The 14,351-nt window shown below is 36.6% G+C and overlaps 1 protein-coding gene across 1 annotated transcript; it reads right to left on the bottom strand.

The window, feature by feature from the left end:
• Positions 1-10,789: 10,789 nt before the first annotated feature.
• tmem167a (transmembrane protein 167A) lies at positions 10,790-14,301 on the bottom strand. The gene is made up of 4 exons (XM_088993782.1): positions 14,263-14,301; positions 13,046-13,155; positions 11,723-11,757; positions 10,790-11,603 (listed from the first exon to the last, which is right to left on the bottom strand). The coding sequence occupies exons 1-4, from the start codon at positions 14,263-14,265 to the stop codon at positions 11,533-11,535; spliced, it is 219 nt and encodes a 72-aa protein (XP_088849908.1). The 5' UTR covers positions 14,266-14,301; the 3' UTR covers positions 10,790-11,532.
• Between the last annotated feature and the right edge of the window lie 50 nt (positions 14,302-14,351).

The following is a 14,351-nucleotide window of genomic DNA, read 5'->3' as shown; positions in this document are numbered from 1 at the left end:
AAGGCATCTACTCAGCATTACCCTTAGGTGTAAATTTAATCAATAAAAAATGCATATTTGCAATTTGCCTTTTTTAAACTAGAATTTTGTTATTGAAAATTATTAAGACTTCGTTTATTTTAAAGCTGACTAAACAAAAATGTGACAGTTAGGAAGTTCAAATCAATAAACTGATAATTTTCTAAAAATAAATATTCTGTATTTAATGGAAGTTGATTATGAAATTTTTAGCAATTTGGGCCACTAATGCAAAAAATTTCTAATAATTTTAAACAATTAAAGCCCCAAAAATTTAAAAAACTAAGTAGACTGTGGGCCCTTTAAAATAAAAAATTTAATGAACCCATATGTAGCCTTCATTTATTGTTTCCCGATATTGATTAACCAAGGGCACTTTTAATGCTGAATGGAAAAACTTGTGCAGTGGCCGTGACCTGGAAAGGCACAAAATAATTAACTGCAATCTGAGCCAGGAACTGCAAAAAGCAACCTAAGATATATGGAATATGTTTATTTAAAATTATGCACATAATAAATGCAATCTTCGCCTTAAACTTGACAGTTAACAGTCATATGTCAGGTCAAGGCAAGAAACGCTACCCAAAAACATCGGTTGGATCAAGCTCATCTGCAAAATGATGAAAATATTTTACATAGCATTCTGAACCTATCTATAATGCCATTCAATTGCTTTGATTAGGCTAATTGGAGAAATTGCAATCAAAAATTTTCAATTGTTTAAGCCTCGTTTTAACAATTTTTGTAAATCAGAGCTTTAACGATATTGGTTAAAGGCATTTCAAAAAACGTACCGTCAGAAGCTTATTCCTTTAGGCGAACTTGACAGATACGAACAATTCTATTTAGGTTGAAAAGGAAATAATACAGATTTTTTAAGTAATTTTTTAACGCATCGTCATCACATCTTAAATTAAGTAAATGAAAATTTGACCAAATTGCTTTCTTTAATAAATAAACTAAATTCTCTTCCATTTGTTGATTTTATAACATAATTTTAATTCATTAAGCTATTTTAATTGTTTAAAAATAAAAAATTATCATATTAAGTCCAATCGAAAACAAATTATTTTTAACCCAAAATGATGAGAATCAAAAACCAATGCCTTTAATGAACTATAATCATACATGTTAAATATTGTTTCAAATTGATTTAAATAGGAAAATTTTTATTAATAATCTGGATTCAAGCTCTATTTTTAAATGAAGACGAAGGTAATCAATGCTTTAATCAGCTCGTATGAATTTCCTTTCAAGGGGTTGGTAATTGTAATTCAATTCTGTAATCATGCATTTCAAGAAATTTAAAGACCTTTTTAAAGCAAAAAACTGATGCAAGATAAGCTGCTGTCGTAAGTAAGTTTCGAAAACTTATTCAAGTATGAGACACTGTCAGACTGATTCACTTCCGACGCTATCATTTATCATGACTACATGGTTCACATTTTAATTAATTGATCATCTGGCATACACGCATGTCGCGACATTGATGTTCAACTTGAAGCGGTATCACTTATTTACCTGAAGTGTTAATGTCTAGAATCATACGATAATAGTCTACTCTCGCATCGTCTTTGTGCTCTGATCTCACATCTCTGAAGCATTGACTTTCTGATTGGTATTCATATAGAAATTCATATTGCATTAAAGTAAAATGCAAGATCTTGAAGGACAGAAACAGTAACTTGCTACTTGCATTGCCCTCTAATATCATTATGCACTAATGCTTACCTGACCCAATCAGGATCATCAATCATAATATTTTCATACAAGGACGATCTGCATTATGTAGTCAATCAATGACTCATAGTCGATTTGACACTATAGCTGTTCATCAAAATATGGTCTGCAGTGTCAACATTATTTAACACAAATGTGTCATTCTTATAAATATGATTTGGCCAATTCGAACTGTAACGACTGCTCTTGTCAATAGGTTTTCTGAAATTATGTCGTGAAGTGCAACTAAATGATAGTCGATTAGGACTAAATCTTAATCCTGAAATAGACCAAGTCATGATATTTAAATATGCAAACGCACATTCCTATACATTACATACTGAATGGGTCTTTTTATTTAAATCCAACATCTCAAAATCTCTTTAAAACGATTATTATTGATTCGATCTCATGAAACCGAATAAGATAAGATTACTTATTTAGATTCGTTGTGATTAATATTTAATAAATGTTCTCTGATTTTCATGAATCATGATGGACAATAAACAATCTATTCAAACATATTCTCAGACATCAATATCACGTATATTGACTTCAATTGGTACAACTACAAGTGAATCAAAGTATCAAGTGCTAAATCAACTGCAAAGCTACATAAACTCAAACAAAGCTAACATATGGTCAGTCTCAAGTAATTCACCATTTCAAGACGATGTAATTACTTTGGTTCGAGGCTCACTAATGACCTCCATACGCAACAGACCGAAAATCCATTAAAAGGTCGATTACGAAATTGAAAAGCAACAAACATTTGAATAAAACTGACCACGTTACTTAAACATATCGAACACGGACATCGTAGTAGCATATAGTACATGATTTATGACCATTCTTCAGTAAGCACTTCGCATGCGATAGAGCGTGCACAACGGGATTCAGGTTATCCATCTAATACATGTTGATATGTCGGATATCTGTTTGACATGTCTCTTGTTCTCGTTTGACTATGCTCAAATGGTTCCATGTAAGCTTCTAAATGCACAGCAAATTTCAGCCTATTCCCCCATTCCAAAACTACACAGTTGCTGAATAATCATAGTTCTAGCATGCATTACAGACCTTAAGTAATTTTTCCTGATAAAACAGTAGCATCTCTTACAGTAAATGACTCTATATCTTTCAAGGATAAAAAGTATTCATTCGATATTATACAGATATCGATATTCTGAATAGTTCATAATCTCGTATGCAATAGAATATATATATAAACCGTTATCGATTATCATATCGTATAAAGATTTACTTACTCACAATATATATCCGATCGATAACAGCAATCTAAATAGATCATTCCAAAGCAACATCATTTTACAATCGCCTAATAATTAATAATGACATATTTATATGTGATGAATATTTAATTCTTGTTTGTCAACTGTATGTATATTGTAAATGATCTACATTCACTAGGATCAGAAATTTCAAATTACCACTCATGTCACGTCCATTTTCTAATTCAGGACCCATAGATAGGTTCCATCCTCAATTCAGACACGTAAGAATCTACGTGTCTTAGACAGGTCATAACAAACGATTTATATGAGTATCCGAGATTATATGATCTGAATAGGTTGATGCTCCTGAAACAATACGTACGTACGTACGTACATAAATAAATGAATACAATAGATACTATACATCAGACATACATACATACATACATCATTTCACATCACAACTGCATACAACGTACAACATACATAAACAATATATTGATATTAATAAAGATTTTTTTATGTTTCCTATGTTTATATGTAACTGATGTTTGCATCAACTGCAATAGAGATATTCGAACTGTATTTTACCTGACATGTCATTACCTGCATTTGCAACCTCTATGTCTAGTATGTCCTATGCCTATAATTCGCTTAAAGACCGTAGAGTTTTAAGCGCTTATCTAAAGTATATTATATTCCATTATTATTATTATATTATTATTATGCATGAAAGTTGATAATATGAAAGTTAAAGCTAACTAAGTGCTACAATCGTCGCATCTCTCCTTCGCAAGCAGATGCCAACTTCACCGACTGGCAGACCTACTGACTTTTCAAGGCTCTGAACTGAAAGTGACACCGTTACGTCTTCTTTAAGCTTATAAAGAATGTTAACTCATCAATACACCTATATTAGCCTTGCATATTAGCAGCTCATGTATTGTGCCATAGCTGTCCTTTGTAGCCCGCGGCTAGTGTTGAATTTTACAGAGCGTCTTTGTCCATGAATCTCCCTGGGGAGACAGTGATTCGGTTTCTTGATGTTCCATGATCTGTCGCTGCTGGACGCTTTTCGGATGCAGTACCCAGTGATGGACTCGCTGACCCTTCAGACTCCCGTGCTTCGCTTGCATTACTCAGACTGCTGCATCCTGGCTGTGAATCATGTGATATTGCTATGTCAGTGATTCTATGCTCCTTATATAATGTAGAAGCTCTATTTTAGCTGCTATTGTTCAGCTATCTGTCTACAGAGTTTGTTGAATAGCATGGCTTGCTTCATGTGAATATTTGCAAGCATTGCTGCTATTACTGATTCTATGTTAATCTGTAGCTATCTTGATATCCGATTGAAGCATCCGTTGAGCACCTGGGTCTGTGACTCGCTGACTCACCTGAAAACTATATCACAGATGAAAGTGACATTGATTTGAAGCGTTATAATGATAATTATTTTCATTAAGCATTCTGTAAATTCGGATTTTCTTTCGAAAGTTCGATTGAATACTGTATCGATTGCTATTCTGCCTAATTCCTGAAGATTAGATCCTTCATGATTCAGAGATTCAGTTCGAAGTAAGTGAATACGAACAACTGGTCGAAGTGATCCATGGATGGTAGACAAAAGAAGACTGTGAAATTATTCGGCTTGAAGGTCAATTACAGTCAAAATTGTCAGCTCACCGGAGCCTCCCTAATATCATGGCCACACATGAATCTGAAATCCTGTTGAATATCCAAATTGTGACATTGACGACATCTGTCAAAAGCAAGTTTTCAAGACATACGATAAAAACAATACGAATCCATGTACCTTAATTATACAAACATGATTCTAAAATTTCTGGGAAATTTCATTTCACAATTCTTAAAGCTCTCAATAGTGCTGATCCCTTAAAAAGCAATCCTTCAAAGCTGTCACTCAGAGGCTGTGATCATTCTTTGTCCTGAGTTCCTCCATCCTACGCAACCATGCTACGATAACTGTCAAAGGTAAGTTTATGTAGAAAACTTCATATGCTGTTACACGAGGAGATTTTATGGGCAGTCACTTTTCATATGTTCTCACATAGCTGTGAAAGATCCCGTCTTCATGTGAAGAACATATGTACTTCCTGAGGTTGTTCACCTGGTCAACAGGAGATGTTATACGAATAAGCTGTTCAAAGAAAGTTGTTAAAACACTGTGACGAAAAGCTTCTGCAATCGATGATTCGTGAGTGAATTTCACATGTGTTTTCAGCATTTGGTCAATAGGATTTGGATTTAGTGTGAACTTTCAGTGTGCCTGGAGTATTCTAACTAGTATTAAATGTTATCTCGAGATGGTAATAAAACGCCTTGACAAGTATTTTATAGCTTAAATCGACTAACCTGATTTATCGACAATGATTCTCACTAATACAGTTTTGACACAAGTGATAAATTTTCCCCACATTGGACCCTAATAATAGATGCAGACAATAAATTGACAGATTCTTAACTTATTATAATTAGAAATAATTTTTAATTCAACAATTAATATACTTATATTTAAGATGCTTAATACTTTCAACATGAGTTGTACTAACAGAAGTACTTAAATAAATGAAGCACATGAATGTGATGCAAAAACAGCTGTTAACTTATGTATACACTATTTAAAATTAATCAAAATACAATCATAATAATATAATTCGCGTGACGTCACGAACAAGGGGGCAGGACCTTCTAAAACTGGCCATTTCCGAGTTCATTTTGAAGTACTTTAAGTCATTTTTATTGGTGTTTTTCATTTGACTAAAAATATCAGCCTGCATGTTTTGGGTATTTTAGATGCTATAAAACGTTTTTCTGTCTAAAAATCTAACAATCTAACACGCTAATGCTCACTACACAGGCCATTTAATGTAAACGCGTCATCAGATGCATAACCACTCACACTCCAGCTAGTTTATGAATCATGCTCATTCAATGAACACTGTGCTGCTCCTTCTTGTGTCCATTCCTTGGCCAACAGATGGTTATCCATCCATCCACCCATTTACCAATTGGCGTTATCCTCGCAAGGGTCTTTAGCAAATCGATTATTAGTGGCCCAAGCCCTGGATGGATTTTACACCGTGTGTGGCAAAAAAATCAATCTGAGTCTCCAAAAATCATCCGTCACCCTTCAACTTCCTTTTCCACACATGAATAATGCGTTTGAAATGAAACATCTTGCAAGTAATTAGCAATGATGGATTGTAAATTCCGACGTCATGGAGGCCGCAATTATACTGACTAAAATGCGCCAAGATTGGGAAGGAAGTTACAACATTGTGAGCATATTTGATTTCTGGAAGCTGGTGTTGTATAAAAATCACAGCCATCATTTGCAACAAGCCAAACTCATATTTATTCCCTCTCCGTTGACAATTTCCTAACATGATACGTAATTAAAGAAATAAAATGTCTGTATAATAAAGTCGTTCATGAAACCGATATGGTGGGGTGAGGTTCAATTTGGATCGTTCGTACAACAGCCTGCTTTGGCAAAATAGGATTAATAATACTGATGAGGTGATACCGGTGGAAGTGGGGCAATCAGGCCAGTCATTAGTCAGAACAATAGGAACAATCAGTGGAGCTGCAGGGAGTAGTCCTCTGCTCCCCTCAACCTGAGAGCAGGGACCTATCATAGCAGAGTCCGGCGCCGCTATATCTGGGCAGTAGGGATATATGTATAGGGCCTAAACTACCAGTAAGACTTTAGTTTGCTGACAAAGTTTCTTGGATAAGAAGCGAAACGTCCGACACCTTCAAAGAAGTACAGATGACGGCTGAAGAAACCTTTTCATTGGGGTTTCACAATGTACGTTAGCATTAGGCTAACAGATTTTCAGAGGACAAGTTATGTAGTTTGGTCCAATCCTTATGTGATTCTCTTTGCTTTTTTTGTTTTCTTAAACAGTAAACTTCAACTGGGAGTCGCAACAAACAACTTGAAGCAAGCACACGTGTTCACTGACAATCCTGAAGCCTCAAAAAACTCACATTGGCATTTGAATGTTTGAGGTATGACAGCGGAGTGGGTGTGTTATTTTCATTTCACACCACCATATGCTGCGGTCATACATGTGTTTTGCCCATGGACCATCAACTTCATTGCTTGGTTACGGCAGCTAAGCCGCCAAAACAATGCAAACAATGGAACCAGTGTGTCAAAATGCCACTTCATGAATATATGAGCAAATTACACCCTAAATGTTTCAACGTTTTCATGGAGGCTCATCATTTCCCGGAGTCTGTTATGTGGAATCTGGTTGACACTGTTAGTTGTTTTGTTGAAATTGAATTTTGTCAGCGCCAGACTTCTAATTTGTAAAAAAATTGCTGGCACATGAAAATGCAGACATGGTCAAGTGACAATTTCCAAAGTAAACATGCTTATAAAGAAGCAATAAGTAATACAAAAGTAAATACAAACCAATAATGTAATGTGTATTGTTTGCTATTGTGCAAGTAGTTTTTGGAACTTTGCTGCATCAGAATTGAGAGTTCTTAGAAAATAGTTTTTGAAATAGAAAAGAGAGAACACCACTGTGGTAGCAGAAATTACCTTGGCAGTGTCATGCTTCTCTTTATGGCTAAAAACATACAATCATACTGAAATAAACCTGATAGAAAACGTTTTTAAAACTGTTACATTTCATATCTAAGTTGCTCATCAAGAATTAGGGACAATAGACAAGAGATTGAAGATAATTTTAGATGGCGCAACGACCGCTTCATCTGTATTTTAAAACTTGTGTTTATTTTTCTATCATCTCCCACATGGTACTTTTGAGAAATGAAGCAAAATAAATACATTTTTCCATCTCCCGTCTGGAAAACTGCCTGATAAACTCCAGAGGCCGTGCTTGTTCTCAAGTTTGAATTGTACTTTGGTTTTCCTGGAAGTGATGGAGAGACTGGTTCACAAAACACAGAGAATTTTGTTGATGAGGTAAAACAACACCCTGGATAGAATATTGTCCATTTTTATTGTGATGTGTGTTACATGACTGTTTCAACCTAATGAAACATTTACAGTATTTATATGGGTTTGGCAGTTATATAGCTAGCTAGCTAGCTACACAATTTACGTAGCTATCTAGCCACTAGCTACACAATTTATGTAGCTATCTAGCTATTTTGATACCTTGTACATTGTTTCAGTTGTTCCTGAATTCGATTAGATTAGCCTTTATTAGTGTCCTCCATACTTATTTCTCATGTCTTTTTAATGATGATACGAGTGCAGTGTGTTTTACTGAAGACAATTTCCTTGTGTGTTCTACACACACGGCTAATAAAGATTATTCTAGCTAGGTAGATAGCTAGCTAGGTAAATAGCTCGCTATCTAGATAGATACGATAGATATGATACGATAGATAGAATAGATACGATAAATGGTTACGATAGATAGATAGATAGATAGATAGATAGATAGATAGATAGATAGATAGATAGATAGATAGATAGATAGATAGATACGATCGAAAGAGATATGTTTTGTATGTTATGTTTATTTTATATCATGTAATCAAAAGGTGTTGATTTACTTGCGCAATGAGTCATTTGGCACTTTGAAAACAGCACAGAAAATAATACAGCTACTTGATTTGTATCTGTTTTTTATTCAACCGAAGTTTCAAAATACTCAGAGGCATGCAAGATGCAAGTCACACACACACACACACACACACACACACAAAAACAAACAAAATTAAATTATATGAATTTATTTGTAAAATGTTGAGACTAGGAACAATGGAAGGGAAAAATAAAAACCGTGTTTTCAACCACAGTCCCGAACAACAATACAGTGTTACAGTAAAGTCGCATTATATCGGTATTGGTTATATTGATAATACTACGCATTTGTAATTTGCTCATTTCCAACTTTGCTGACACAGTATCTCCCATTGCCTTCAATTGTATTGCAAGAAAAAAACACATTGAATTTCAAAACGTTTTAATCAACTGAAAAAGAAACAGGATGAACAGAATTAACTCACAATACCCAGAATAAGTATTTGTTAATTCTGCTGCCAATTCAAATAGATGCCATTTTTCTTGCTCAACATACCAAGTCTATCTAGCGCAGCGCCGATGAAAGCTCCCGTATCTTTTCCCCTTCTTCATCCACAGAGACATCAGGGTGGTTCATTGACACGAGTATCTCTGCTGACCCAAGATAGGAACAGATGTTTGAGAGCTTCCTGCTTATCCCTGTCTCCTGTGCCCGTGTCGTGCGCTGATAATCGCCGTTTTACCGGCAGGCGTCACTTGAACTCGACCTGGCAGGGCCCGAAATGAACGCACAGCCAACAGAGCTCCCTCACAAGGCAGGGAATATCACGGGAGTGATGGGATATGAACACTCAGCGGCTATCAAAGGTGAGCGAGTCAACAAGTCTTCCTCTTTATTTAGGCTTTGTCACGACAGGAGAAAAGAGGAAATATTTTGTTTGGGAATGCATATTATCTACTGATTTATCTTCAAAGTTCACTTGCATTGGACAGAATAATGGCAGAACGGACAGAAGGCCACCATTTTTAAGCCTAAATAAGGAACTACAGGAACATCTCAATTGATCGGAAAATTAGTTTGCAACGTGTTATATGGATTCGCGACGGTGGGATGCTTAAAGGACAACCGACGTCTCCGGACAAGTTGTGTCCATAATTTGTAAAATGGCTTCAAATGACTTCTACTGGGCGTATAACTGGATGTGTAACAAGAAAGCATATTATCCGAATCTGAAGCCATTGTTTTTATTCTCTAGCAATGCAAGACATCTTGGCGTGACGTCACGAACTGGGGGCGGGACTTTCTGAAAATGCCCAATTCGCAGCTCAATTTTTTTTGCAGATTTTGGACAGTTTAAGTCATTTTTATTGGTGTTTTGCATTTCACTAAAAATATCATATTCCGTGTTTTGGGTATTTTAGATGCTATAAAACGGTTTTCTGGTGGTTAAAAAACAAAAAAAGTGACGTCGGTTGTCCTTTAAGGAATAAATCATTGACTAGGTACAGTAAAAGTTTTTGTCCATGTTAGCGCTTCATCTGTTGTTAAAGCGCTATATAAATCAATATGTATGTACTGTACTGTATTTTGCACAGCCGCCCTCACTTCAAGCTCAGATAACTCCAGACCCATATAACTTAGAAATGAACCATTTTTTATGAAAGAAGAGAGTAAGGTTTCTTACACTGCATTGAATGTTTACATCGTCCTCAAACTCGATTCTGTGGGTCCTGCAAATTGAGTGAAAATGACAAAAACCTTGGCACTGGAATGGACTCGTTTTTGCACATTTTCTGGCAGTAAATTAGTTACGAACAGCTTATTTAAGGACATTTTTACTTCAGCGTGTAATTGCAAAAATATATATAAAGGTAACATCCAACTTACGACCTCTCATACTGACAACCACGACCTCCAGACCCTTTTTTAAAATTTTAATTCTATGCCTGGCACCGCAACGCGCTAGCAGGCCGGCAACGTGGATGACAATTTTGGCCAGCCAGCCAGCCAGTATCTCGCTCTTGCACAGCAACGACAGTGTGATGGCACCTGAAGGGGGGAGTTTGTAAGTCATTTAGCCTCTTAGTCTCTATTCAACATTTTGAATGGATTTCGACTTACTTGGTCGGGAACGGAAATCAGTCGTCAGTCGGATGTTACCTGTATATATTGTAGTTTAATTTTCCTGAATTTAATACAAAATTGCTTCTATTGACGTCAAAAATCTATTTCTACTGGGCTGGCAAAGAATGAGTTCAGTGCAGTGAAGAAAAAAAATAAAGTGTGGCACTGTCTTTATTGTGTTTGAAAATACATTGCCAATGGAAAAACAAAAAAAAATAGACACTTTCATGAAATCACCATCCCATAATGATCGTGTTTTTGTTTTTTAGGTCTTGTGTTGAATCTCGTATGTGAGTACGGTTTAAGTGTGAGAGTGGCAACAAAATCCATGGTCTTACTAAGCATGTGTTTGTTCATTTCTGTGTCCCGTGAACAGTCGCCGTCACATTTGAGTGTTGACGGCAAGATCAGATGGGAGGTTATCACAAAACCTCTCTCGCTACAACAAACAAAGAGCTTTGGGCTGTATGTCGTTCCCCATCGTCCACTTAAGTCCGCCGTGGAATATGACGGTGATTTCTCAGATCAAAAATGGGGCGATGACATAAAACACATGACATCAGGCCCGACTAAATTGACAACGACTGCAATTTGAAGCATGTTAATGAAAACTGTAATACAAAAGTTCCCCTTTTTTTTTGAGACATGTAGACCGCTTGGTCAGACGTTGATTAAAAAAACAACAATTCTTTCCTGATGGTGCTCCCGACGACAATGGAATCAGGACAGCCCTTCGTGTCCATCGGACGTATTCTGCTTCATGTGTCAGAGATTGAGGGCATATTCCTCTTCGTACATTATCCAACAGCTATTGGAGTTCTTGCGGTGTTTCTAAAATAGCCGTCATTGTCCATGTCGTCCTTGTTTCTGACGCTTCTTAAGTCCTATTTGGATGTTTATTGTAGGAAGAGGATACTAAAGGCCATGATGATACAGCAGCAAGCTACCCAAGGACTCTTCCGTTCACCTGAGGTAGAGAAATAATATTAACATCTTTCCCGCCGTTACAAAAAGTTCAATTTACAATCTCTGATTTCAATTATTTTAACGAGAGCGACAATGTGTAAGGGATTCAAACGGTCTCACCTATTCTGGCACATTTCCAGAAAATCCCAAGAATCCTGAAGGAAAATATAAAGAAAAAGAACTAAAACCGCATTTTCTTGTTAAACCATTTGCATGTGCCTCATTGCACAAGTCACAGCTAAGCCAACAAACAAAACAGAAAACTCATTTTTATGGTTTTCTTTTCTAATAAAGAGGAATTTTACCAATACTAAAAAGCAGTTTAATATCTTCCACTGTAGAGACGATTTCATTTCTATAACGCATTTGCTGCCATTCTCAAATAAAAGTGTGACGTGGAGCGCCATTCCCATTTTTTTTTGCGTTGGTGTAGATATAGCACTGGTCAGACCTCTGGCAATGTTTCCCCTTCCATTAGGGGGCAGCATTTGCCTTTTGTCCATGTTAGTGCTTTGTTACAGCTTCAGCTGTTGATAAAGCACTATATCAACCAATATATATTGTATTTCGAACAGCCAACCCCATTTCAAGCTCAGATAACTCCAGACCGATATAACTTAGGAATTATTATTTTTTTTCTGATTAAAGGAGAGTGTAAGGATTGTTACGCTGAATTGAATGTTTATATCGTCCTAAAACTCAATATTCTGTGGATCCTGCAATTTGAGTGAAAATGACAAAAACCCTGGCACTGGAGTAGACACATTTTTGCATATCGTATGGCAGTGAATGAGGTAAGACTTATTTCTACACATTCATATTTGTTTGGAAACAATTTCCTCTTTGATTTGTTTTACTGCCGCTCAGAGAGAGGACTAGGCGATGGTTGTGTCTTGATGAATTTTTCTGAATTGATCCGGTTTATTGGGCTACCAAAAATAATATGAATAATATTGATGTTCTCACAATTACTCTTGGTTTGTCTCATCAGGGCTCACCACAACAACTCACGTTAAATGTTTGGAACAGTTTTTACATGTCTGTGACAACCCCCACCCCCAGAGCAAAAGAGGCCTTGAGATATATTACCGGTATTTGCATGCATGAGATAATCTTAATCTAATAGTTCAAAGACAGATAAACTATGAGGGGGATTAATGGCTACCTTTCAAATGTTTGTTTTACGACAGAGGGTTTCCCGAAAGTCCACTGTACACAAAGATAACAGAGACAACTTGCAGCCTGATTCATGTGTTCCGAAGTCGGCAATGGCCCAGTTATCTCATGACCACAACAAAGAATAGAGGGTGTAAAATTTGGGAATTCTATGACTGGACAAAGACATCCGCTGTACGTATCTGACTGTTGATTCTATTCTGCCCTAGTATTATACAGTATAAGATGCCAATTATGGAAAAATAAGCACATATATTAGGATCATACCCGGTCTTATTCTTATCCAGCAGGCTGGGTGCCATCGCTCTGATGTAGGCACACGTACATATCAGGAGAAGAATCACAGTGAGCAATGACTGGAAGTTGAAAATGGCTGACTAGAAAATGACAAGAAAGTAATGTTGAAACATGATTAGGTTCAGCTTCACAACTTGGAATAAAATAACAAATTGAATCATTAATATATACCTTACACAAATTTAGGAGTTATATTTCGGATACATCCACACAAGAAGTGTTTTCTATTTATTTGATATTGATTTGAATAGTCACTCATTCTGTCCCCCCCCAACACAAACTGACTCAAAAAAAAATCATGGTAATGTCACGACGTGTATACAAGTCATTTATAATTCAAAATAATCTGTATAACTCTTTAAACAGTAACCCAAATAGAACTGTATAGTGCCTCTTTGCAATTTTTTGATGATGAGATTAGTGCCGTGTGTTCTACCGGTGACAACTTGTTATGTAGCCACAAGGGGACACAAGCCAGTGTCTTATTGTGCCGGTCCCAAGCCCGGATAAATACAGAGGGTTGTGTCAGGAAGGGCATCCGATGTAAAAGCCTGGCCAAAACAAACATGCGAATCAAACCTCTAAAGATGGAGGACTGATTCGCCGTGGCGACCCCTGACGGGAAAAGCCAAAAGAAAAAGAAGTTCTACCGGTGACAAATTCCTTGTGTGTTCTACATACTTGGCAATAAAGATGATTCTGATTCCGATCATCAGATATGAAGTGGATTCAAATAAATGCACACTCCTTGCATGTGCTTTAAAAGCAGTTCTGAAGACAGCATATAACGATGGTGCATATGGTGGAAGCGTCCTCAATGGGACTGTAGCAGCTACGTGGCACAGAATACATAACGGTGCTGGGAATCCAACTCAGCCTAGCCCTAGCCGAAAGAAATCATGCAATACACACAACCCATGATAGCACAGTACGAGTGGCGATCAACGCTCGTGATCCATGTTCAAAAGTATACGATGCAAAATGATCATTTGCTTTTTATCTACTTGGCGACGCATTTAGCTACTCGCGCTAGTCAGATACTTCAATCAAAAATCCTCCAACTGTGCATGATGTTTGAGGGCCTCAGTATGGCTGAAACGAGGACAGAGCTTTGTGTTTATACTCCAAATCACTATTAAAACGATCGTTTAGAGACTATAAGCGCTTTTGAGCAAAAATATGCTTACCATTTTGACGGTGGTTTAACGCCACATAACACTTCCGGGTTTGCTGTAAAAAAAAAACTGAATCTGACGTAATGACGCCACACGTAACT

Source organism: Hippocampus bargibanti, linkage group LG04 (assembly GCF_051943395.1).
Source record: "Hippocampus bargibanti isolate YZ-2025 linkage group LG04, ASM5194339v1, whole genome shotgun sequence".
NCBI lineage: Eukaryota > Metazoa > Chordata > Actinopteri > Syngnathiformes > Syngnathidae > Hippocampus > Hippocampus bargibanti.
Note: the sequence above shows the minus strand (reverse complement) of the source record. Positions and strands in the feature narration are given on the sequence as shown.